Below are 24939 nucleotides of genomic sequence, written 5' to 3' on the forward strand. Positions count from 1 at the left end.
TTTCCCTCTTTCATTTCTCAGGTAAGAGATGATAGATGAAAAAAAGCAGAAAAACTTAAACTTAGTGCTTTATCCTCTAATTTAAGGGGTACCAGGGACCCAATATATTGAAGCTGAAAACTGGTCAGACAGATGAAATGCTTTAAGTATGAAATTACAGTTCTACGCCTGAACTCATACGGGGCAAAGCCTGTACTATCAACAAATCCAAAGTGGGTGTTAGGCACTGATTTGGGCTGAGCGCAGCGCTGGGGGATTCGGACGTGCCTCATGAGCAAACAAACGACTGCACCTGGAAAGCGAATTCATTCCTGCTTCTCCCTGAGACAAGGCAAACGCGGGCAAGCGAGGGCCAGAAGCAAGTACCGAGCACAAGAGACCACTCGCGCTCCCTGAGAAGTGCCTGAAGATAAAGCAAACCTTTCCCTTCCTCCCTCAAGGGCTTGTCCGAGAACGGCGCGGCCCCGCCGTGAGGAGGAGCGGGATGAACCCGGGCAGCCATGGACACCGCCGGGACCGGGCCTGGGCCGGGAGGCAGGCGGGAATGCTGCAGGAAGGCGGTGGAGAAGCAGCGGGGAAGCGCTCTCCCGGGACCGGGCCTGGGCCGGGAGGCAGGCGGGGATGCTGCAGGAAGGCGGTGGAGAAGCAGCGGGGAAGCGCTCTCCCGGGACCGGCTTTCCACCGCCACGGCTGCCCGCCCGCCGTAAAGCGCGCGTCCGGGCCGAGGGGCGGAGCTGACGCAAAGCGCCGCAAAAGGTCGCGCGTCGGCGGCAGCGCTCGCGGCATAGGCGCCGCGCGCGGCTCGCGCGCCTTGCCCAGTGCCGCGGGGCGGATGGCGCGGGCGGCGCGAGGCCGCGCGCTCCCGCGGGCAGCGCGGCCGCGCGCGTAGGGCCGCGGGCAGCGCCCGTCCCGCAGCGCTCCTGCCGCACCGCCTCCCGCGCCTCTCCCGCGCCCCTCCGCGCCATGCTGGCCGCCGCCTGGCTGGGCAGGGGCTCCTGGGGGCTCCTCCGCGGCGCGGCGCGGAGGCGGCCGGGCGGCGGCGGCGCGAGGCCGCTGGGCGGCCGGCCCGGTTCGGCGGCGGGCGGGGGGCTCTCGTGCCTGCCCGCGTGCGCCGGGCCCCCGCGGCTGCTGCGCGCTCCCGCCGCCGCCTGGCGCCTCCTCAGCGGCGGGGCCGCCCCGCCAGAGCCCCCCCGGGAGCGCGGCGCGGCGGGGCCCTACGCCGAGCTGGTACGTGAGTGACACCGGGGACGGGGGGGGGCTGGCAGGTGTCACACCCCGGGCTCCCGGACGGGCTCTTCGTGGTCGCTCTGGCGGCGGGGCGATTTCCCCTTGAAGGCGAAGTTAATGTTTAGCGGGTCGAGGCCGTGTGCCTTGTGCAAGCAGCGGGCTGCTTCCAAGAACTTTCCAGGCTGTCTGGTTCACTAGGGAAAAGTATTTGTCGTGATTAAAACTCTGTTAAGTGCCAAAGTGGGGGTTGCGTTCATGCCCTGAGGTTTTTACGTTTCTTGCTTTACAGTATGAAAACCCCTGGACCATCCCAAATATCCTGTCCATGGCAAGAATGGGTCTGGCGCCAGTTTTGGGCTATTTGATTGTTGAGGAGAATTTCAGCGTTGCCCTCGGTGTCTTCGTCCTGGCTGGCGTGACAGACCTGGTATGTCTGCATCAGTTTGGAAAAGCTTTGGGGACACCGGGCTCGCGGTGATGCCGTGGGCATGCATTGAGGCAGACTTCAGTGTAGTGTGGAATGGGTAAAACAGCTTTGGTTTTAGATTTGGTGATTTCTAGGAATTCTCTATATATATCCTTTGTGGTGCTGCAAAGGGAATTAATTCGCAGGTGCCTGAAGGGGACTTAATGCTAATGGAGGAAAGGGGAATGTTAGGGCTCCTTGACCAGCCCCAGGTGGGCATTGGCCACTCAGCGCTTGTGCATCTGGTGGTCTTTTAAATGGTACAAGTATCACCTAAGAGGCATCACATTTTATCACGGTTAAACTCCCTGTTTTACCTGGTGTTATTCATTAAATACCTCTCTAAAGTAGTGTACATCAGCTGCTTTGGTTCATACTCTTCTAACGGAGAGCTGTTGAATTTTGGTTTTCCTAGTTGGATGGATTTATTGCACGGAACTGGGCTAATCAGAAATCAGCACTGGGAAGTGCTCTTGATCCCTTGGCAGATAAAATCCTCATCAGTGTGCTCTACGTGAGCCTAACTTGTGCAAATCTTATCCCAGGTGAGTTGATGTCAGTTGTGTGTTCTAGATAAGGTAAAGAAGGTCGATTTACGTGTAGCAATGTTTCTTGTGTTTCTAGGAGGAAAACTGTGTCTCTTGGAACTCTTGCTTTGCCATTTGCTCTTTGCTCCCCTTAAACACTTCCAGAGGGACCCCACAGAAAGCAAGTGCTGCCACATTAAACAAAAAACAATCAACTAGCCTGTACTGCCATTTTAAAGTGCTCTTCCTTTAAAGCAATAATAGTTGGTAGCTCTATAAAGTTGTTTTCCATGGGCTGGATTGTTTTAAGACTTCAGTTCAGACTCTTTCAGGAGTTGTGTTAAACATCCTCAGTAGTGCATAGAACTCATTCAGGAGAATTTGGGAGCGCTTACTTTGTCTTGCTTCCAGTTTTCTGCTCTTTTGGTTGTGTTTTACCTTTAATCATGGACACAATTTTTCACTGGATGCTGTTGGCTTGAACTTGCAGTTCCACTGACTTCCATGATTATCCTGCGGGATGCGGCGCTCATTGCTGCGGTTTTTTACGTGCGGTACAAAACTCTTTCTCCACCGGTAAGTGCACGGCGTTAAAAACGTGTAATCAGAACAAAAAGTAAATTAATAAGCTTTTAGCAAAGTTGTGACCAAGAGATTTGTCATCTTGAGACTTAATGCACAAGATGCAATGCTGGTTCTTTTGCCAGATAGATTTCTGAGCAGAGCAGTGTTTAATAAAATATGGTTTGTAAAGATAAGTCAGAACTACTGATAACTTTTTTCCGGTGTGTGGTGTGTAATAATAAATCTTACAAAAGAGCAGTGTAATTTAGTGCTACAGTTGCCTTTTCTTTATCATGTGAACTGGTATATCAAATTGAATGTGCAAGGTTTGCATCTTTTTTCCTCTTTTCTCCCCCAACAGAGAACACTGAGTAGGTATTTTAACCCCTGTTATGCTACTGCACAATTAAAACCAACATTCATTAGCAAGGTAAGAGCAGTAACTCATTACAAAAGACAACTCCTGGGTACTTGGGGCATTGTGTGGTTTAGAGGGTGGGAATAATTTACCACTGCTGCTGAGTACAGTTTCAAAATAGTGCACAGACCATGAAAGGTTTTCAACTATACTCTATCAGAGCACGTGCTAATTTTGAGAGAGTAAAATGCTTAATTTTAAAAAGGTTTCTAAATAAATTTTCTTTGTGTAGACTAATCCTTAAAGCAGTAATAAAAGTGTATGTATATTCCTTGCACTGTACTTCTTTGTGTTGCTCAACAGTTCCTGTTTTGCTTTTTTCAGATGAACACAGCAGTTCAGCTGGTTTTGGTGGCGGCTTCTTTAGCAGCTCCTGTTTTCAATTATGTGGACAGCATATATCTGCAGACATTATGGTAACTAATATGTTAATTTTTTTCCACCCAGATAATTTAATGTGCTCCTAAAGAAACTGTTCATCGATATTAATTTGTGTGGAACAAAAAAACTGTGCCCAGAAGATGTAATAAGCCTGCATGCCTGAATTTTTACACCTTTAGTCTTAAATGACACCAGAATTAGATACTTATTTGTACTTAATTTACTACACAAGCAAAAGGTGGTCACATGAAACTAGTTAAGATCCAGGAATAATAGCTTAGAAACAGGTCTTTGGGGTAGGCATGGTTTACACAGGCAAAACATAAATTCAGATTAGTGGAGAAGAAAGGAGAAGGAAGAAAGGCTGTATGTATTCCTCATTTATTCATGCCATAAGTGTCCTTGAAAAAGCAACCTTGGGATCAGTAAAAATAGCCATTCTTGTTTTGGTTTATACTGTACCTTCTATCTGGAATTCCAGGTTTCTGCAGCCTCTTTGAAAAGCACATGGAGAAATGGTGATTCCTGCTAGGCTTTAGGAAGGAGAGGGAGGGATGGGATAAGAACGGGCATAAAGGAGCTTCCCTCCTTAAGTAATGCTGTTCCTTCCACTGTCACTGGAGGTCTGAACTGAGTCTGAACTGCAGCTGGCTGCAGCTGTTGCAAGTGCAGTTAGTTTTCCTGAGCTGTTAAGTAAGAGTTCAGAACAAAGAGTTCTGAGCAGCAGATGTCAGAATTACTTGGGAACTTAGTTTAAAGTAGTGCAAAATCCAGTGTTACTTGTCTTCTAGGAAAATAAAAAACCCAACCAAACCAAAGAAACCAAAACCACCAACCCAAACCAATAAGTGTTTAAGGAACTATGAATTAACCTTGATCTTAACAGTCTGTGGTTTTTTATCCTGGTGGTAAAACAAAATCTAGAGTTGCCTCTGGGTGTAATTTGCCAGGGTGCTCTGTGAATATTCTCAGAGCACTCTCTCTGGCAGAGTGCTCAGGGAGGGCTGTAGCAGTGACTCCTACCTCAGGGGTGGTGTCAGCCTTTCACACAGGGGAGCAAGCACTGCTCATTTAGGTATAGCTGTGGTCTGGAAGGGAGCAAAAGAGGCTGAAGCAGGAACTTGTTCTTTAGCTTTGGAACTTAGTGAAAATGGTAAGCTCAAGTCTTGAGTGGTTTGAATGCTCCCTGTTCACACTGCCAAGAAATAGTTTTTCACATCTGCCAGTTCTCGAGCTGGTAAAAATTATGTAGGCTGCAAATGCTGAATATTTTATTTTCCCTTCTCTAAAACAAGTGCTAGTGTGGTGAAAATTTGTCCTGGTATGCAATTTCACTGAAACATGCTGCTTACCATTGGATGGCAGACCCTTTGTTTATCTAATCCTCCCCATAGCACTGAATTTCAGCATGAAATTGTAAGCTGCATTTTTGTGGTGCACAGCACCTCACTGTGTAGTTAGATGCTAAAAAAGAAAAAACAAGAAGGACTTTTTATATTGTCCATAGGCCCACATGACTTACAGGAGCTCTTTTCCCCAAAGGTGCATCACAGCTTTCACAACGGTGACATCTGCCTACAGCTATTACCACTACGGCAGAAAAACTGTCCAGGTGATCAGGAACAAGTGAAGTGGTGCAGGTGATAAAGGTGAAGTGTTCCTGGAAGGGCAGGAAGGTGCTGTGCCCCAAGAGGTGGTGGTATTGCAGCTGAGTTTTGGATCAAAGCACTCTTTGTTTTTCTGCTTAAACCATGGCATCACAATGAAGTGAAATTTGAACATGTACTGTGTATATATGTAGAGAGAGACTTTTCAATGTATTTTTAATTTCTTTAAAAATGAGGTTGTTTACAAAAACAAATAAATAACATTCTTAAAAACACGGGTTACTTGTTGCTCCCATGTGCATTCTGAGTATTTCATGCTGTTTTTGAAGTCAAGACACACACTTGGCACCAGATGTGTCTTGCCACATTCATGCAAGACACTGAGTACACTGGGATCTGAGAAGAAAAAGCAATTACAGGGACAAATTTGTACCTCAGCCTAAGTCAGTAAACCATCACTGCTCATTAGGACTTAATGACACACCTGAGGTTGCAGCAGAAGATGCCATCGAGGGACAGTATCTTCAGAAATTCAAAGCAGAGAGAAATTTTGCTTTATATTCCATGGGTGATACGGATAAGCCATGAAGAGTTCCTGCCCTGCTGCCTTTTGTTTTTAAAGATGAGCAATGGTGAACAGTACTCAGTTTTTGGGAAAGGTCAGTGGTACTGTGAGAAGTCTGTATCCAAATGGAGTTAAGCCTCTCATCCTATATGTTAATTCCTAGTGATTGAAAGAAATTCCTGTATCTCCAAATGCTGTAAAACTTCTAAAGATGTTGTTCAATCCAAATACCACTGGATAAAGAGGACATTTGAAATACTGTCCAAATGAATGGAGACAGTGGAAGAAACTTTTAGATGTATTTGCTGTTAATTCTTCCTGTACTTCTAGCTTCAAGATGTATTCTGTGCTCCCCCTCATGCTAGGACAACTTGTTCTTTGCCTGTTCTCTGCCTATGAAACCAAAGAAAGAGCAAAGCAGAACAGGTCAAGTTGATCATAAACTCGTATTTTTCTCTTTGTGAGCAACATTCTCTTTCATGTCATAAAAAAAGAGTGCAACTGCGAAGGGTTTCAATGACTGAAATCAGGAGGTAAATAATACCACTGTTGTATTAGCACAGAAAACTTTCTGTGGGTACCTCTTTGGAAAGCACAGTCTTTTTGTGACAGTGTGTTTGTTATACAAAGCATTTTAATGTTTTTTTTTATATATATTGAAACTTATATAAAATAGTGCACAAACACTTGATCTTGGTTTTAACTGCCCCATGTTTTGTCGTCAGCCCTGGATAGAGCGCAAAGCCTGTGGAGGTTTCCTTAAAACACGTGAGTAGTGAAATGGAGTATTTTCCGTGCCGAACAGTTGAAAATTCGGAGGTTTACTGTACCCGCTCCGGAGCGCGGAGCTTGCCTGGGGAGCGTTCTGGCCCCGCGCGGCCGCCGTACCCCGGGCACGCCCTGCCCGCCATGGCGGCGCCCGAGCCGCCGCCGCCGCCCGAGAGCTGCAGGCCGCTGAGCGCGCTGCTGAGCGGCATCGCCCAGGCCGCCTTCCACGGCAACGCCGGCATCACCGAGGAGCTGCTGCGCGCTCAGCTCTACCCCGAGGCGCCGCCGGAGGAGTTCCGCGCTCTGCGGGCCAAGATGGGCGGCCTCCTCCAGGTACCGGCGGCGCGGGCCCGGGGCGCTGCGGGGGGAAGGGGCCGCGGCCTGGGGGAAGCCGCTCCGTGGCCTCACTCCCGCCCGGTGTCCGCGGGGCTCCGGGTGCACAGGTCCCTGCCCTGTGCCCTGCCCTGCCCGGTCGCGGGCATCCATCCCGAACGGCCGAGACGGGACCCGAGGGATGGCCCGGGGCTGTGTCGGGAGGGTTAGGCTGGGTATCAGGAAAAGGTTCCTCACTCGGAGGTGGGCTGGGCACTGAAAGGCTCCCCAGGGCAGCGGTCACAGCAGCAAGCCTGACAGAGCTCCAGCAGCGTTCGGACGGTGCTGGCGAGCCCCGGGTGTGGTGCAGGGCCAGGGGCTGGGCTGGCCGAGCCCTCAGGGGCCCGTAGAGCTCCGCTCCTGCCGCGCTCCCGGGGCTCGGCTCGGCTCCCCCGCCGCTCCTCAGGAGCCCGAGTGCCTCAGGGCCCCGCGCCGTGCAGGGAAAAGGCGACACGTTCGGGGGGTGTGCTCCTGGAAACGGGTACCTGCTACTTTCTGAGAAGAGCTGCAGTTTTCTTGTAAGAAAGCACCGCCCATTATGAAACAAGCCAGTTAACTTAGCCAACAGATTCTGCTTTTTGTGCAAGAGAGAAGGTGTTTTTCCCCGTAATGGGGCGTTTTGGTCTCCGGTCAAAGTGAGCTGCGTGTGGATCAAGGGAGCCTCCAGGTGCTAAATCCTTGGATGGCCACTGCCACCTTGTGGGTAAATGCACGGCTGTTTGGCCAGATTTATAAAGCTGGTCGGTAGATTTAAAATATAATGGAGAGATTTGGAATTTGATGAGGATGATGTCACTCACCTTTCTGCCTATATGAAGAGTCTGTTGTTTATTCAATGATCAGATTCATGTGGTGCCCTGAAAAGCCTGCAATGGAAGTGAGTCCTAAAGACTGATTACTTTAGGGCTCTCTGGTTTTGTCTGTGGGTTTTTTTGTAGTGGGTAACTTAAAGGAAGTGACACCTAAAGTCTATGGATCCTTATAAGATCTGTGCTCTAGAGCTTCCTAAAAGAACCCCTTGGCCTTCTGGTCTCTCTGAGGGCTCTCTTTCCTTCATATCTGCCAGTTTTGGGGGAGAAGGTTGATTTTAGGACTGTGCTTTGGAAGTACAGAAGCTTAAACTTATCTTCCTGTTTTAGTATCTCCCTGACTTGAAACCTGGAGGGTTTTTGTGTCACACTGTATTTGCTGGTGGCAGCAAACTTCAAAAGGGACCCTCTGTGCTTAAAGCATCTTGGTCTTTGGACACGTCTCTTTGGTGCTGGTGTCTCTTCAGCACCAGAAGAAGCAAAACTTACTGCAAGATCTGCCTTTTCCCTTCCTTGTCAATTGCCATGTGAATTTCTGAGCATATTTATTCCAGTTTTCTTACTTGATTGCGAAAAATCTGCATGATTAAAATTACAGAAGCTGAGGGGAAAAATACATCTTTGTTACCTTTTTGTGGTTTTATTTTTTTGTCCTCCTCTGGGTGGTGGAGGAAGAGGAGCAAACAGCAGGATGACAACAGAAAGTCTAGAAGCAGAGAGATTCATTGCCCCTGTGACTTAATTGGTGTAGTTTGTGTCTTCTAAGTACTAAACATGGATCTGGCCCATAAATCAACCTCTTGGCTTCACTGGAGGATTTCCCAGTACCTTTCTGCATTCCACATGTGCAAAGCATGGCGCCTGTGAAAAACATGGAGATGAATAAATTCCAGAAAAGTCTATCATATTTACTGTAGCAATAAAAATTTTAAATTTTTCCCCCCATGCATTGTATAGAGGGTAGTGCTGGGTTTATGTTTATAAAAGATGTCGTTATGATGTACTTCTTCCATCTGTTTCCTTTGCTGCCCATTGATCTGCTGAATATGCATGAATCAGCTGATATCTTTCTAAAATGCCAAATTTATTTTGTGGTGAGATCATGTTTCTTTATTAAATTAACTTTTTAAAAAACTCTCATTTCTTGTGTGGAATATCCTGGAAGGCTGGCCCTGGAGAACCATACAATTTCAGTGTTGTTCTGTTAATTGTTTTTTGCTCTCTGCCTTCATCCTTCCCAGCCTCCTGTCCCTTAAGGCTGCAAAACATTCTCACCACCAGCTTTTTTGGGTTTGTCAAAGGTTATTTCATCCTGATTAAAACAGTACATTTGTCTGCTTTTTAGATAAGACCGGTCATAGTTCCTTTCCATGTGGAGTAATCCCACTGTTTTCCTTTTGGTGGCAGTAACCTCTTGCATTTATTGAACGGGATCCTTTGCTGCTGGGTTTGAAGTGTCCTCCTTCACTCTTCTGCTTTGGAACAAACTTCACGTAGGCTACGCAATAATAAAAATTTCAGCATGAGGAGTAGAAATATTTTATCATATTTGATTTATAAGTTGTTTTGTTTGTTTGTTTTTTTCACAAATACTGAAGGAGTTACCATCTGTAGTAAATATCCTGATATGTGAATGGTAAAATACTAATCAGACTATATAAAAAATAATTAGAGCTTGATATCCAGCATATGAAGTATGCTGTCCCTAAAGATTGTCATCCTCCTGCCAGGGACTGCAGCCATTTCCTTATGAAGTTGCTGTTATGCAACCCCTCAAGAGGGGTTTCCAAAGCATTTTTACCCCTGTTTGAGAAGGAAGAGACAACATCTTCATAATAGAGACCTGCCCTTATGGGAAAAGTCAGAGCAGAAAAACAGTTGTTAAGGTTCCCTCAGCTGTGGAGGATAAAGGCCTTTGCTTCTTCAACAGGATTTCTGCTAACAGAAACATTTCTGCTAACAATTTCTGCTAACTGATGGAAAATAAATGACTTCTTGCATTTTCTAATAAGGGAAGAGAGTTGCCAGTCTTCCCTCTCCTCTGATACCTTGTGATTCCTCAAATATGTGGGCTGGGTCATGAACACTTCGCAGTTGTCCAAGCTTCTGGAAGACTGAGAGGGAAAGCAGCTTCAGTCTGAGGACTTGAGATAAAATAATTTTGGAAGAACTAATAGGAGAGACTGCTTGCTTTCTGCCACCTGTATTTGCAATTGTGCCTGCATCTCCTAACTAGAAAGAAAACCTTTTAAGCAAGCTTATTCTTGATTCAGGGAAAAAGAAAGAAGTATTGTGTCCCTGTTTTCTACCCAAAAATGTCTCCTATGTAGTGATACACTTTTTACTGCAGTGGATGACTGGGCTTATAATGGATAATTCTGTTTGTTATTGGGCTAGGTGAAAATGTATTAATAACTTTGCACAGAATTTTGTGAGGGAGGGAATGTCTATAGAGTTATAATAGGATATACATGAGAAAATTACTATTATCTGAATTGATATCTGCCTGTAACAACTAAATAAAAATCCTTGTCTTTTTTTTTTTTTTTTATTTAGCTAAACACCACTCTATGTAGCTCACTAATCTGAACACAGCTCAGTTGCCAGCTCACCTCGTATAAAATCTAACCCCACAGTTATTGCTTCTTTTTTTCCTTTTTCCCCCCATTTTCAGCATTGTCTTAGGAAGGTAGAAATGTAATATTTACTGGAACTAGCACCTACTGTATTGCAGTGACGAAAATGTGCATGGGCACTATCCCAAAGCATTCTTGCTGCTTTTAATGAGTTATTTTAGCTTTTAGGTTGGTGCTTGTGTGGTCACTTCACAAGGGGACTGGCACAGCTGGCAGGTCACAGAAAGTGGAGGGGGAAAATACTTGAAAACAATGAAGTGGAGAGGAAGGTGTGACAGGGTTGAAGAACATTACCAGGAGTGATAAGATCAGTGCTCCACTGCCTAGAGCAGCAATTTGTTGCTTAGGTATGTTAGCTAGAAAGAACAATGTGCCTGCATCATTAGGGATTTTTTTTTAATGACTTTTTCGTGATTTCTCAAGTTGCAAAAATTGGAGTTTGTGTTGTTAAAGCCTCTCACGTTTGCAGTGTTGTTTTCACTGGAACTGTGATTCCTGAGATGTGTAGGAGGTGGTGTTATTGCTGGTGGCCGTGGGATTTGGAGGTGATAGTGTTCTGCACCACGAGCATTATTTTAAACAACAGGGTGTGAATAAGGAGCCTGTACATTACAAACCTCAACTACAACTGCAAATCCTCAAGGCAGACAGAAACAGGAGGGCTCCCACCATCGTGATGTCCTTCATTTAATGAGTGTTGTTTCCTGTAACTTGCATGTGAGACAGAAAGGCTCATTTCATTTGGGATTGTGAAGTGCTGATATTCTGTGACTGTGCCACCTCAGTGAAAATGGCTCACCTGAAGTTTAATGGTTTGCCTGACCTTTTGCAGTGCTTTATTTTTTTATTTTTTTTTAAGGTTAGCTACAGAAAAGTGGTAAATTGAAGAAACGTCATCAGATCTGCCTCACTGATCTATAATAGGTGTGGCAGACTCTGTATTGCCCAAACAAGAAGCAAATCTCTCTCTCTCCTAATTACAGTGTTGATTATATCTCTGCAAGCAGAGATCTGGTTGCTTTGCCCCAATTTTGGAGGTTGGTGCTACCTGAGTGTTTCTAGAGCAAGCAGGTCAGTACTGGCTCTGCTTGTGTCTAATGCCTCTGCATTACCTCTTAGTTTTAGAATGCCCTACTGCATTTTAAATCTGCTAATTGCCAGTTAATCGCCTTCCAGAACAGCATGAGAAATTTTTGCTTTGTGTCCTGCTGATTTCCACTTTCCCATCCAAATATACGGTTTAATTTGTTGAATTTGTAGGACTTCTGCAAGTACAAAGCATTTTCATCATTAATGACACCATTTCTCAAATAAAAAAGAAACAACCCAAACCCTTCAGGTGTGATTACATAAGTTACACACACATATGTGTGTGTCTGTGATCAGCATATTCTGTGTATATGGGGGGTGTGCACAGAAAGGGAAATATATTGATTATGCTATAATTCATTATTCCAACCTGATCCCCACGGTGTTTCTCTTGACCTTAACGGGAGTTTACTCTGACTGAAGAACAGGGAGTCAGATCTGGCCTTTGAACATCATTATTCCAAATTAAATGCTTCTACTATGCTTAATTAGCATTCATCAAACACATGCTGTATGGAATATATTTGAAGAGGGAGAAGGACTCCCTTAGGCTTCACATGTAGCTCATGCTTTTATTTCAGTACCACTAAGGCTCCATTCCCTATTCCCCAAAGTGTGTGGGAAGTGCTGAAGGGGGTAATGAAGCTCAGTGCCATCATCTCACAGCACTGGTGATTTTCTGGACTACTTTGAGTTGTCTTTCCTCTTTTAAATGTGGGACTCTGAAAAAGGGAGAACTTGAGCTGTCTCCTCTTCAATCTGATGCATAAAGAAAGACTGAAAGGAAAGGCTCAATGCTGAAATTTTGTTCTTTATTATATGATACCCTAAAAATGGTGTCTCTTAAAACTGGTTTGAAGGAAGATCAGTTCTTGCTTGCTCCAGGAGCCAACTGATGGTAGCAAGGAAGTAAAAATATTAATTTCAACCTTACTGGCTGCCATACAGCTGAGCAGATAATAAGCCTTTGTTTCTTTCTTTGTTTCTTTCTTGCATTCTTTCTTCAGAGAGTGTGGTTAACACGTTGAATAACACTCCATCAAAGATGCAGGAGCTGTGGTATGCACTTGAGCCAGTGGAGTTCACAGCTAGTGTATGAAAAGGAAATTTGGATGACACTTACAGCTCAACATTTTTACAAGCTGAACATCTGAAATTTTTCAGTCCTTGAAAAATTAGCTGCAATTTTGGCATGATGTAATTTAGATTTTTTTGACTGTGCTCATGTGTAGCAACTGGGTGTAGTATAATCAACAAGTTATTAAAAGAAAAAAATGCCGACGAAACCAAAAATTTTGAATTTGTATGGCTAGAATTATTGCAGTTTGAAGCTTGTATTCTGAATTTCTTCCAGTCTGGTGACCAAATATGTTGGAGCCTGACTTCTTCAAAGTTTGGATGATGTTAGTTTTTTCAATAGTTTATTTAATAAAAAAAAGGGGAAAGCTTTAGTAGCACAAAGTACCAGACATTGCAAATGTTACATGAAGTCCTTTCTCATTGAGGTTTTACTCGTAAAACCCAATGGAAGTTGTCAGGTAAGAACATCTGTCATCTTGAGCTGCTGAGTGGCCCCTGTGTGTTTCCTCAGGAGCCTTCCTGGGCAGTCAGGATTAGCTGCAGCATCCTGGGAGGGCTCCAGGGTCATCCCTTGGGGATGATTTATTTTATAATAAGGTGAATTGAGTGACTTTATTTAAAGACAGCGCCTAAAATACCTAGTTTTTAATTTTATCAATATCATTATAAATGTATGCTTTACACAATGAATTTTAAGAAAAGGATTTAATTTATGGAGTAAGTAAGAATGAGTGGAACATTGATGGCCTCCATTGTGAAGGATTAAGGGTTCATTATTGGGAAAACCAAACTGGCTTGGTTGGTTTGTGAGATTTGGTTGGTTGGTTTGTTTTGTGTGGTTGATTTTGTTTGGTTTGTTTTGTTTTGGCAGTTGATTGGTTTGTTTGTTTTGAGGGGAAGGCATTTTTGTTTTGTATTCTCAATACCTGAAGCTTAAGCACAGTAGTTTTCCATGATTTTGTACCATTGTATTTACCAGTCATAAACAAGGAAACCAAATCTTCCTTTGCTTATTTTAGCCACCCAATGATTTAAAAATTGGACTGTGGGACTTGCCTTTTGCTTTGTTTACAGTGCACGAGCACCTGGTTCTGGTTGATAGCCCAAGATCTAATTCAGAGTATTCTACCTTTTATAAAGTTGGTAGTTATAGAATTGTATAGCAAGTTCCCTCCTCATTCTCAGTTCCCAGTAGAGTTCAGTGTCTCTTTATCTGCTGTGCTTGAGGACTGCAAGTTTAGTTTTTAAAGGTGACGGTGATCTTGGAATGCTTTTTTTTTTTTAACCCTCTGATTCTTTGGCATATTCTATATTTACCTCTTTACAATGCTGGTTTCAATGCTGGTTTACAATGCTTAAATGTGATTTCATGTAAGTAAAAATAGACTGCAACAATCTCATGAAAACAAGACATAAATTATACTATTCAGAGAAAATGTGAAATAATAGCCAATTTGTCCGAACAGTTTTTAGCCTTAAGTGTTTTTCTAACTATTTTTAAAATATTTTTGTAATCATGTCACTGTGCATATGTTAATACATTTTTGAAAGCATGTTTTTTCACATCTCTCCCTCTTCGCTTACAATAAAAAGTGGCAATACAAATATAGTTTGAGCGAATTCTGTGGGGTTTTTTTCCAAATAAGGTTAGATTTTTTTTCTGGTTGAGATGTTTTGGGATCTCTGCCAAAAGATTTCTACCTCAGCTTGGTGGGTAGTTTTTCCTTTCCTTTCTTTGCAGTCTCTCTGAACTGTGATGCCAGGATTATGAAATATGTTTTGAAGATACATGCAGACACTGAAGTAGTATCTGTGTGAAAGGCAAGTAATCAACAGACATTTTTACTCCTTGTCTGACATTTACACACGGCTTTGTTGTCTCTCCTCAGACTGTCACATCAGATGTGCTGTTCTCTCAGACTCCTTTTGCCATTTTTCATTCAAGAGTAGTTTTTACTCTCTTCTGACAAGCTGTTTGTATAAGTACCTTTTAGTTTTACACAGTCACACATGGCAGAAATATTTTATGTACTTGGATTAGTTGTGATTCCTTTTTTATTTTTTCATTTAGCTCAATTTTTACCTTTTTTTGAAGTGAGAAAAACATTTGTAACTCTCTTTTTCTGCCAAAGAAAAAATGGTACGTTTATGATTTACATTTGCTCGGCAAGGAGAGTGGGTTTGTTCATTTTATGACATGTCAGGAAATCCATAAAAAGTCTCATAATGAACAGAAAAACTCTAATGAAGTTGTCTGGTTCATATGGACAAATAGCAGGGAGTTTATTGAATATTAGTAACCCCCAATTTGACTAAAAGACAAAAGCCACGGGAAAAATTAATTGAATTCTTTTTGATGCCACAGGTTGCAGTGTCTTTGAGCAATCGATTGCTGAAGTTTCTAGCAGCTGAGGCCTAAAAATGTGAAATCTAAAAGGAGGTTTTCAGCACCAAGCAGTTTTCACTGTGAGCTTTGCCAAGCACAGCGGTGTGTGTGCAGCAGAGCACATGGGCTGCTGAGGGGCTCCTACAAGCTTGGGAAAACCTGATGGCTTGGCCAGCTCTGACTCCAGCAGCCCAGCCTGACAGAGAGCCACCCTTTCTGGGGTAATCAGAGCAGTCATCAGTATTTAATGGGATTCTATTGGAGAGTGCTTTGGTTGATTGTCTTAGCTGTTTCATCAGGTCTTTAGCTTTTTCTTTTTTTTTTTTTTTTTTTTTTTAATTCCCAAAATGTTAATTATGTTTAGTGCAAAGATAATTTTGACACAGGAAATGGCAACTAAGTCTTTATGGGAAAGTGAGAGATGGTTTATTCTGAGCTCCCTGCTTTGGCCTTTTTTCCTGATCAGGTGATGTTTCCCAGCAACAGGGATGGAAAGAAACATTTGCAGTTGTGATTCCTACGCTGAGAAGTTTGACCTGCTGCTCCTTTCTCCTCGTAAAGGCTCAGCTGTTCACAGCCACTTTGTCTGCTGCTGGTTTGGGGAACATGTTTTATGTTTCACTGAGCTGACAGGAGGGAAAACCATTTTCCCTGTGCTGAAAGGAAGCCCTGGTGGCTGGGATCCTGAGAATGGAAGCTTTCCTCTCACCTATCAGCTCTGTCAGCGTGTAACATGAGTTGTCAAAATAGGTGGTGAAGGACCCAGATGGCAGAGCACTGTTGCTTGCTTCCTGTGAAGCAGTGTAGTGTGTTAGCTTGTCTCCTTTCCTGGCTGATCCATTTGCTGCTCTGAAACATGTCTGCAGGGTTATGGCTAAGGCAGGGATGTGCTCCCAGCCTGGGCTGGGAGTGCAGAAATCCTTCTCCTTCCAGGCAGGAAATGGAACTCCAGCTGCTGCTCAGAGTGGCAATAACAGGTAATGCACAATTGAGCTGGGAAAGAAGGAAAGCAGAGATTGGAGTCAGAATTTGGCACTGAAAGGGAGTATATGGCAACAGTGGAGGGATGAGACTCACACAGTTCATGTTTTTCACTGCTAGGGCATCTCTGCTTTATGTACAAATGCAAGCCAAGGGACAGATTAGCTGAGTTAGCTATTAACTTCTAAGATGCAGACAATCAAGGTACTCTGAGTAAAAGTGGAAATTTAATTCATGATACTAATTCTGTTTCTGTGTTTGGTTCGTAATAAAGCAAGGTTGTGCTGATTTCACTGACAGGATCACTGCTTGCAAAGCTCCAATAAGCTCTGCTAATGTCTGCACCATTGCTGCACTCAGGATAGGGCTACAACTTTTTTTTTCCATGTCTTTAAAATGTGAAGTGCTCCAACTTCTATTTTTAACTCTCCTAAGTGAAATGAGATTAAACATGCTGCAGTAGTCCACAGCAGCAAGTAATTTTCCCAGAATGATTGTAGAAACCTGATAAACACACATCTCTTTTATTGTAAGAGAGCAGAGGGGGAGATGAGAAGGCTGAGCATGTGGTCTCCTAAGGGAATGACAGGTCATGTCACCAGTTCCAGGACTGTCACTGTGTCTGTCTCTCTTTTCCTGCTTTTACTCTCTCCCTTGATTTTTTTTTTTTTTTTTTTTTTTCATTTACCATCTGGTATTTTCTGTCCTATCTGGATTCCTTTCTGCCTTTTATTTACCTCTCTGTCTTTAGCAATAGTAGATTAAACGGCTTTCGTCTGTTGAGGGTTCTTGCTTCTGAATCCAGCTCCTTCAGGACTAAAGAAGAAACCACTTTAGACCAAATAATGTAACCTCTAAAGATCTGTATGTTCTCCAAGAAAACATCTCCCTTCTCCTGAAGCAGAGTTCAGGGAGCACGTGTGTGTGCACATTCATTTTGAAAGAGGTTGAACCTCTCAAACTTGTCTGTAATAAGGGTGCACGTTTAAGAACTACTGGAAATGTGACATTTCTTTCCCTCCACCCCAAGTGGCAAAATGCTTTCTAAACCACAGCAAAGAATTGGACTTGAATGGGGAGAAAACTGGTGGCAAAGTCTGGGGGATTTTTTTTCCTTTGCTGTAATTCAGTGGAGTACAGGTCAAGTTGGACAATTTATATTTGTCTTTCTAATTTCAGTATATTTTTTATCCTCCTGTTTCACCCTTGTTGTTGCAAGTATGTCTGCTATTAATAGAACTTTTGTTTTATTCTGTGTTTTATCTCCCTCCAGCCCGTCCAACCTCTGTGCTCTCTGAGAAACACTTTTCCTTTGCCTTTTTTCTTGTATAACTCTTCCTCTTTCTATTTTAAATTATAAAAGTGGTTTGAAAACTTAAGAAGGAAGGAAGGGCTGGTGCTTTTTTTGTTGTCGTTTATTGCTTAAAATCCAAGCTTTTAGTATCTACTCATAATCTGAGTCAGCAGGCATCATTTGGATGTCTACCTGTGACTGATGTTATCCATGGGTGGGCTTGTTCTTTTTGTTATTATTGTTTGTTCTTGTTTTGGAAGTGCTGTAAGGCCGAGTCAGAGTAGGTCCAGACTGAGTAATCCTGATGATTCTCAGTTTTCCTTCAACTAAAGTTGTTTTCTGGAGCAGGGGAGCCACTTGTGCTCAGTTTTGGAGGTTTCCAGGAGGCGTGATGTGACTGCAGAAACACGGCTCAGGTTGCGGCTCCTCTGGTGGCTGCCTGTTTTCATCAGCCTTTCATCCTCTGTCATCAAATGCATCTTCACACCGCAGAAAAATGACACCTTCTGCAAATATATTTAGGAAGTGGTATTTTATGGTGTTGTGAGTTCAAATGGGTCATTTCTAGCAGCTGCACAGACTCCTGGCAGGGGCAGGCTGGAGAAAAAATGTTGTGATTGCTTCACGTGCTTTTAAAAACTAATGCTGAGATCTCTTTTGTGTTCATTTGTACACTAGGGCAAAAATAGCCGAGTATTCCCTGTTATTGAACTTCCGAGCAAAAAAAGTAAATTTAACAGAGAACATAGTTTCGTGAGCTTGTATGCAAAAAAAAGAAAAAAAAAAAAAGTTGCTTAAAAAAGGTGCTTAGGGGATTTCTGCTTGGTGGGAGCCTGGAAATTGTGGGGGTAAAGCTGGAGGAGTTGGTGAAGAAGAATGGAAGTGACCCACTGAGAAGAGTTTTTTCCTTCCTTATGCCAAATTGACACGTCTGTGTGGAATCAAGCTTAATAAGATCAGGACCACAGGAAGGAAGTAATTTTGCCTGAAACTTCATCATCCACACATACGGTTTTCCCATCTGCAGTAGCAGTTCTGTAATTTTTGTGTTGCTGTGTGTTGCGAGTCTTCCCATCCAAGAAGAAAGCTTGATGAAAATCAGAAGTCAAATTCAAAAATATTTACAAGTCTACTGAACCTCTTTTGACCTGGTGAGCGCCTCCTTGGCAAGGAATCAAAAGGTTGGAATAAAAAAATTGTTGTTGCAGAAGACCTACTACATACTAGAAAAAAAGTAAGCTACAGGGTTTAAACAATGTATGCATTTATTAACCTCATAATGGTTCACAGGTTCAATGTTTTTTTTCTCTTAGCAAACTATTTTATTTCACTTTTAGCTTTCACTACAGCTCCATAAGAGGCAAATAAAAGTAATATTGGGACATGGTATAGAATGTGAATAAAAGAATTTGTGTGATCTCCCATGGATTCCGTGAAGACTTAAAGATGAGTTAAACTTTCTACTTGGTGGTAGAAATACTCAATGTATTAAAGTCACTTGTGATTTCTGACTTAGCAATTTGTGGAGGTAAAGAAGCCTTTAGTTTTGTTTGTTTTTTTTCCCAAAAGATGGATCACCATTTCCAAGTGCAGACAGGCTGCAGGCTGTTGTATCTAATTTTATCTTAATTCTGATTCTCAGGAGAGCTTTTGAACTGTAATAAACAGTGAGGCACAACCTACCAACTAGTTGAAAACCAGCACTGACTCCAGAAACGTGGGAAAGTCTTCTGGACTTATATCCAGGGAACATCTGTGGGAACAGCTCATTTATTACATGGCTGGATATCTCAGCAGCCCTTGGGAGAGTCAGGCTCGTACATATAAAGGAAGACCCAGAAATCACAGGGTTGGGAAGATGTTGGATTCCTCCTGTCAGAAGCTGCTCTTTGCAGGGGTGGCTCTGTCAAATAGCAGTGTCAACAGCGCACAGTCTGCTGTTCTGAGCTGCTTCTCTTCCCCTGCAGGCAGCTGCTGTTTGCCCCCAGATCCAGTGAATGTTTTATTCTGAGGCTGATAAATGAAAAAAGGTATACGTTGGTGTTACCCAGAATGGGCTTTGAGTGGTGAAGATGTTCAGCTGAGCGAGGTTCCTTGGCATATTCTGCCTGTCTGCAGCTGCTTCCACATCTTCCTGCATGCATTCCTGGGGTCTGTGAAATGGCTTTCAGGGTTCTAAAAGCACATGATTGAGAAGGGCTGTGATGCAGGAATAGCCTTTTACCCCACCTCCCAAAAGCCTGAGGAGGCGAATTTAGTAGCACAGTCCATGGCACTGCTTTGTGGGTTTCCTTGTGCTTGGGATTTCTTTGTGCTACAGGCTGGCAGCTGCCTGCACTTTGGAGGGTCAGCTGGAGGAAATGCTTCCACATGCTGGAATGTCCAGCTCTTAGAGCTCTTTCTGTGATGCTTTATTTCTGAGAATTAAATGTGTTCTTTTTTCTTTCAGTGGGTTTTACCAATTGTTGTTTCTCACTAGTACTGCGTGCTTGTCAGGCTTTATTTCTCAGAAGAGATAATGAATTTAAGTCTGTTTTCCTGTTCTGTGCACCAGGGCACATGTCTGATGGATCTAATTAGGTAATACAAAACTCTCCAGATTATCAAATATTGTTTCATTAAGGAAATGGTATTTGAAGTCATATTTTTATTGGCTGAATTGTATTTGAAGACATAGTGGGTGTGTGTTGAAGGAGAACACAAGGAGAACTCAGTATGACCAAAACTGCTTCTTGCTGTTCAAAAGCATCTGCCCAGCCTCTGGAAAGTATTGCCAGTCACTGAGGGCAGGATTTGTGTGCTTGTAATATGATATTCTGTCCATAATCTGTGCTTTCTGGGAGGGAAAAGAAAAAGTATGTTTTATCAAATCATAAAATACATAATGTGAGGAATTTTTAATATCTAATAGTGTTGTCTTACAGACTCTAGTTTTGAAATAGGCTTTTCTTACTTAGACATTTAAGTGAATAGTCAAAGTAAAGTTAATTTACATTTTGCACTGGCATAGAACAGCTGTGATTCTATACCTTCTTAAAAGAACTTGTCTGGTTTTTGTTAGTTGAAGATTTTTATGTTGAAATGGTAAATTACTTGTGATTACCAACAAAAACTGAAATTAGCTGAGAGTATAAAGTCTCTATAACATAATGATGTGTCACTAACGCTACAGTGACTGAAAGTATGGCAATTATTCTGCACTTTAAGGTCTGTCTGGACTAAGTAATTTGCATTAATAAGATGCATCACTCTAGAATCAGTGTTGACAGTGATTCAGCTCTAGCAGCAGATGGATAAAACAGGTTTCAATACCTTTAAGTTCTGAGGATTTTCCAGTTAGGATGCTAAACTGCTCATGTGTTGTTTATTCCAGCAGTGAAACAATCTTCGCCATGGCAGTCAGAGTTGAACAACAGCTGGTCATTGTCCTGGGGGTGATAAATGCTCATCTGAAGCTCCTGGGGTTTAATAGCATGAAAGGGAGACTTAGAATCAGATATATTTTATCTATCTCTAGTTGTAAGCACAGAGCAACCACTTGTGTTCTAACTTAAATCAATCCTTAGAAATATCAATCAGATGTATTCCCTATAATTTGATATTCTGTGTAATAAATGAGCATTGTTAAAAGTAATAGAAAGAACTATTTGTAATGCAATGCAGAATATGACTGGAAATACAATTTTTTGCCAAGTTAAATTAAAACATTTCCCCAAGCTTAAAAAAATTCTGAACTGAGGCCCTTCATATAAGCAATGGAGTAGAACTACAATAAAGAATTAATTGTGTAAATGTTCATGCAACAAGAGACCAAGAAGATCAGCAAAGACTTTAAATATTCTTTCATTTTTTGTCCACAGTGAAGTGTTTCCAGGTTAAGATGAAAAAGAATACTAAAATGAGTTACTGTTCTTATGTGACTTGAAAACCATTATAGCTGGTGGGATTTGTTGAGGAATTTCAAAGAAAATATGTCTTCATTAATTAATATCTTCATGCAGCTGTACCAAAATATAACTCATTGATTGTTTGTACCCATTTCCATTAATTTTTTTAAAGGAATTTTTGAGTAGTAGTCATATTTCCAAAAAGAGGGAGATTCTAGTGTGAATGATGGATTACAAGGCTATATTATATAAGGTATGCATTATCTGATAAATACTCCACCAAAATACAGTATGATTGTTACCTTTTGGGTTCTTGGCTGTGTGCAGCAAGTTTCTTTTATGTGTAGAGTATAAAACCACACATATTGTATGTACATGTGCACATGTGTATGAGGGAGGTATAAATGGTGGCTAAATATCATACATGGTTTCCTTCCTTTTATGTGGCATTCTTTTGGTAGAAAACTATATCAGGATGCTTATAATACATAAATCTGCAGAGTTATTAAATGTGGCTCGCACTAGACCTTAATTAATTTTCAACCTCTTTATGATCTTTACCAAATAGCCAGGTTGAAGTGTCCTGTATATGCTCTAGTAATATTGTTTTGTGTTCCTTATGCTTAAAATTTCAAGTTTGGTCATAAGCTTCCTCATCTGGATACACTTCAAAGTCCGATTTATATCACGTGTCAAGCACAATAAGGAACTTTGTGTCTGCAATTTTTTATCAGCTTAGAAGGGCACTGCCAGAAATCTTGCTGCATCTTGCAAAAACGGTTGTTGTGAAGAGAGCGAGGTTAAAAAAAAATTCCAGGGGGTTATAAATGTGAAACATTGGAAGGTTATGAAGTCAAGCCTATCAAAGGGGTAGCTGGTATCACCATGAGCCTGCATTAGGGTGGCATTTAGCACAGACGAGCTGTTTTGCTGTGACACCTTTGCCTCACTCAGTGCAGAGGACACAGTTTGTGTTCTTGGTTTCCTGCACAGGAAGGAAACAGAAGGCAATTTTCTGCACAGCTGAACTGAAAGTCTGCATCTGAACTTGATCTTGACAGGGCTTGCATAAGGTGCTGGGGTCTGTGCTTGTTGATTCACCTGCACTCCTTCCCCCATTCACATAAAGCAGCGCAGGAGGAGTGCATGAGCAGTAGCTGGTGTCACACAGCACACCAACACAGATGTAATGATGTGAAAAATATTAAAGGAGAAAATACTCCATGCTGCTGTTAGTAGACAGTGTAAGACGTGGCTGTAGGAAGGGACTGTAAGTCTGAATAGGTTCTCTTCTGAAAGTGGAAAGCGCTGTTTTCACTTCCAGCATAATGAGTTGGTACAGGATAATTACCTCTTAAGTTAAATATTTTTGATATAAAGCAAGCAGTATGTACCAATATGTCAAATGCCCTATAGAAAAGCCAGAATGGTGCACCAGGCAGCTCAGATTTTATAATAAAATCACAGATGCTTCTATTAAGCTGGAGCCTTAATACAGCCGAGGCTTTACTCGTAGTATTGATTGCCATTTCTTTTCTCAATCGCATAACAGATGGCAGCTGATCTGTTGTGAAAGCAAGGCAAGGCAGCTCATCCCTCTTAAAAAACCACTACAGACACCTCAGTTTTTAGATAAGTACTTCCCATTTTTGCAGACAGGCAATGTGAGGTGCAGTGTGTGTGTCCAGCCCAAAGCCACACGATGTCACCCCCCTGGCTAAAGGAATAATGAGGCTGTGGTTTCCCCAAATGCCTGGAGTGCAGCTGTAGCAGTACCATGTCAAGGAAAATTAAATCAAGGCAAATCCCAAGGACTGGCTGCACTTCACTTCGCTGTGCTCTGTGTCAGTGTGTGCTTGGAGATGTTGTGTTCATTTTGGAGAAGTTGCATCCATTTTGTGTGACAATGCAGCAAAAGCATCTGCTTGAAGTGACGATGGGGAAACTTGACCACAGTTTCCTCTTTCCACCTCTGGTCCTCCCTTCGTGGCCATATATAGTAGCAGCTACTGCCACTTAGGCAAATGCAAATGCAAGGCTGTGGGTTTATCAGTCTTGAAAAACTAGATGGACAAACTGGATATGTATATAAAAAGGGCTTTTTAGGAATAATAATTTCTGTTGCTGCACAGGGAGGAGGAGGAAATGACCCCTTCCACTCCATTGCAAAATACAAATAAAGCCTGACAAAGTCCATGAATGCTGTAAAAGAAGCTGCAGTTGAATTGTTAAGGATTTTTGTGCCTTATGGATAGAATAATACAGATGAAAAAATGCAGTTGCATTTTGCATTTGCCTCTCCCTTGAAAGACTCATGCTCTTGCTGCTGCAGTCCCTGCTTTACTGCTGCAGCATTTACCAGTTTTGCTTCCTTGTGTGTGGTGTGCAGGTGGCAGATGAAACTATGGATGTTGCAATGAGCTGGGTGTCCCTTCACTTGTTTCAGCCCAGGAGCACGCCTTGTTTATCCCAGCATTCTTGTTTCCTGGCCCATCAGGGCAGCAGTGCAGTGCCAGACCTCACACCCTGTTTGTAGCAGTGTCCATTTGGGAATGTCTGTGGCACACTGGGGAAAGGGCCAGGACACAGGGAGAAGCCTCCTTGCTATCCCATACCAGCGCTGAATTCCCAAAGGTGCTCCCAGCTCATGGCAGGAGCCAACCCACTCCCCTCCAGCTGCTGTGGGGCAGGAATCTGGGATAAGTAGTGGACACTTGCAAATTGAGTTTTAATGAAAGGTGTCAGGTTATTTGCATAACCTAGTTTGTTTTATACAACCCCTTTAAGATCCATATTTGTTGAACCCTAAAGATGTGACCTTTAAGTCCTCAGTTAAGCAAGCTTTTCCCTTTTACTCCCTTTATTTTCCTGCAGTCAATTGCTTCAGCAGACATGGATTCGAATCAGCTGGAAGCTTTCCTCACTGCCCAAACCAAAAAACAAGGTGGCATCACATCAGATCAGGCTGCAGTCATTGCAAAATTTTGGAAGAACCACCGGACTCAAATCCACGAGAGCCTGATCAATCAGAGCCGCTGGGATAATGTCTTGAAAAGCATGAACTGGCGAGTGGACCTGAAGTCACAGTTGAGGCACATTGATCAGATGAACACTCCTGTTGCAATAGTTGAAATGGAACTGGGAAAAAACGGGCAGGTAAGGTTTTTTTTGCAGAGTATATAAACCTGACGTAGCTACATATGCACTGAGGCGTGTTACGTATTGCTGAATTCACTGCATCCAAATCAAGCCAGTTGGTTCATCCCCACTGGCCCTTTAATGGACTTGAAATTTGGGTCCATCTTTGCATACAAAGCAACATTCTGGGTGGTGAATACGATTTTTGCTTTTTTTTTCATCATATATGTATTGACAGCTTTCTTTACATTAAGCTTGAAAAATCAGAGGATGTAGAAATCAAACATGATCTTATCATTCTGTTTGAATGTTATGCACTACAAATTCAATTAGTCTTTTTTTCCTTTAATTCAACGCTAAAATTAGTTAAAATATGCAGAGTAGGAGCTGAAAAAGAGTAAAGTTCACAAATTACATTTTAGAACAAGGGAGAGGAAAGACTTCTTTTTATTTTACATAACACCCATTCTTATGTTAGAAGTACATCCTTATTACCTGTCACATTATGCAATCTGGCCTTATCTGAAAGATATCTGTATATATATATTTATAGCTGTGTCAGTGCTGAACATTGCCTTCCTTTTTTTATCTTTATAGTCCATAGGAATGTACAGCTAACAGCTTCTCGTCATCACATTTACTGTTGTTTTCTGACAGAAAGCGTGTTTCAATTTGGTATCTTTTCTTTCTGCAATGTTTTAGTAAATTTTAAAACCTCTTTTCTTAGCAGTAGCTACTGCAAAT

General features: G+C 42.6%; 2 protein-coding genes across 4 annotated transcripts in view; both read left to right on the top strand.

The window, feature by feature from the left end:
- Positions 1-283: 283 nt before the first annotated feature.
- Positions 284-5465, top strand: CRLS1 (cardiolipin synthase 1). Of its 3 annotated transcripts, none has more exons than XM_058835438.1 (7): positions 284-550; positions 1514-1654; positions 2109-2238; positions 2711-2796; positions 3146-3214; positions 3527-3618; positions 5126-5465. In XM_058835438.1, the coding sequence occupies exons 1-7, from the start codon at positions 485-487 to the stop codon at positions 5211-5213; spliced, it is 672 nt and encodes a 223-aa protein (XP_058691421.1). In that variant the 5' UTR covers positions 284-484; the 3' UTR covers positions 5214-5465. The 3 variants fall into 3 exon arrangements, with proteins under 3 accessions (XP_058691421.1, XP_058691423.1, XP_058691420.1); XM_058835440.1 differs by lacking the exon at positions 284-550 and adding an exon at positions 594-627; XM_058835437.1 differs by lacking the exon at positions 284-550 and adding an exon at positions 771-1227 and having other exon boundaries at positions 1517-1654.
- Positions 5466-6520: 1055 nt separating this feature from the next.
- The window catches only part of COMMD1 (copper metabolism domain containing 1), a 60122-nt gene continuing 41703 nt past the window's right edge, over positions 6521-24939 (top strand). Inside the window, exons 1-2 of the mRNA XM_058835441.1 lie at positions 6521-6856; positions 23932-24213. Of these exons, the coding sequence (XP_058691424.1) occupies positions 6536-6856; positions 23932-24213 (603 nt within the window). The 5' untranslated portion in view covers positions 6521-6535. The remainder of the gene's footprint in view (positions 6857-23931; positions 24214-24939) is intronic.

The sequence above is a fragment of the Poecile atricapillus genome, chromosome 3, assembly GCF_030490865.1.
Source record: "Poecile atricapillus isolate bPoeAtr1 chromosome 3, bPoeAtr1.hap1, whole genome shotgun sequence".
Lineage (NCBI taxonomy): Eukaryota > Metazoa > Chordata > Aves > Passeriformes > Paridae > Poecile > Poecile atricapillus.

Bases quoted from the DNA above. Each gene is read 5' to 3' on its own strand.
- CRLS1 (XM_058835437.1), top strand. From the start codon at position 964: ATGCTGGCCGCCGCCTGGCTGGGCAGGGGCTCCTGGGGGCTCCTCCGC. The intron at 1,655-2,108 runs GTATGTCTGCAT...TGGTTTTCCTAG, and splicing joins TGGCTGGCGTGACAGACCTG to TTGGATGGATTTATTGCACG. The intron at 2,239-2,710 runs GTGAGTTGATGT...TTGAACTTGCAG, and splicing joins TTGTGCAAATCTTATCCCAG to TTCCACTGACTTCCATGATT.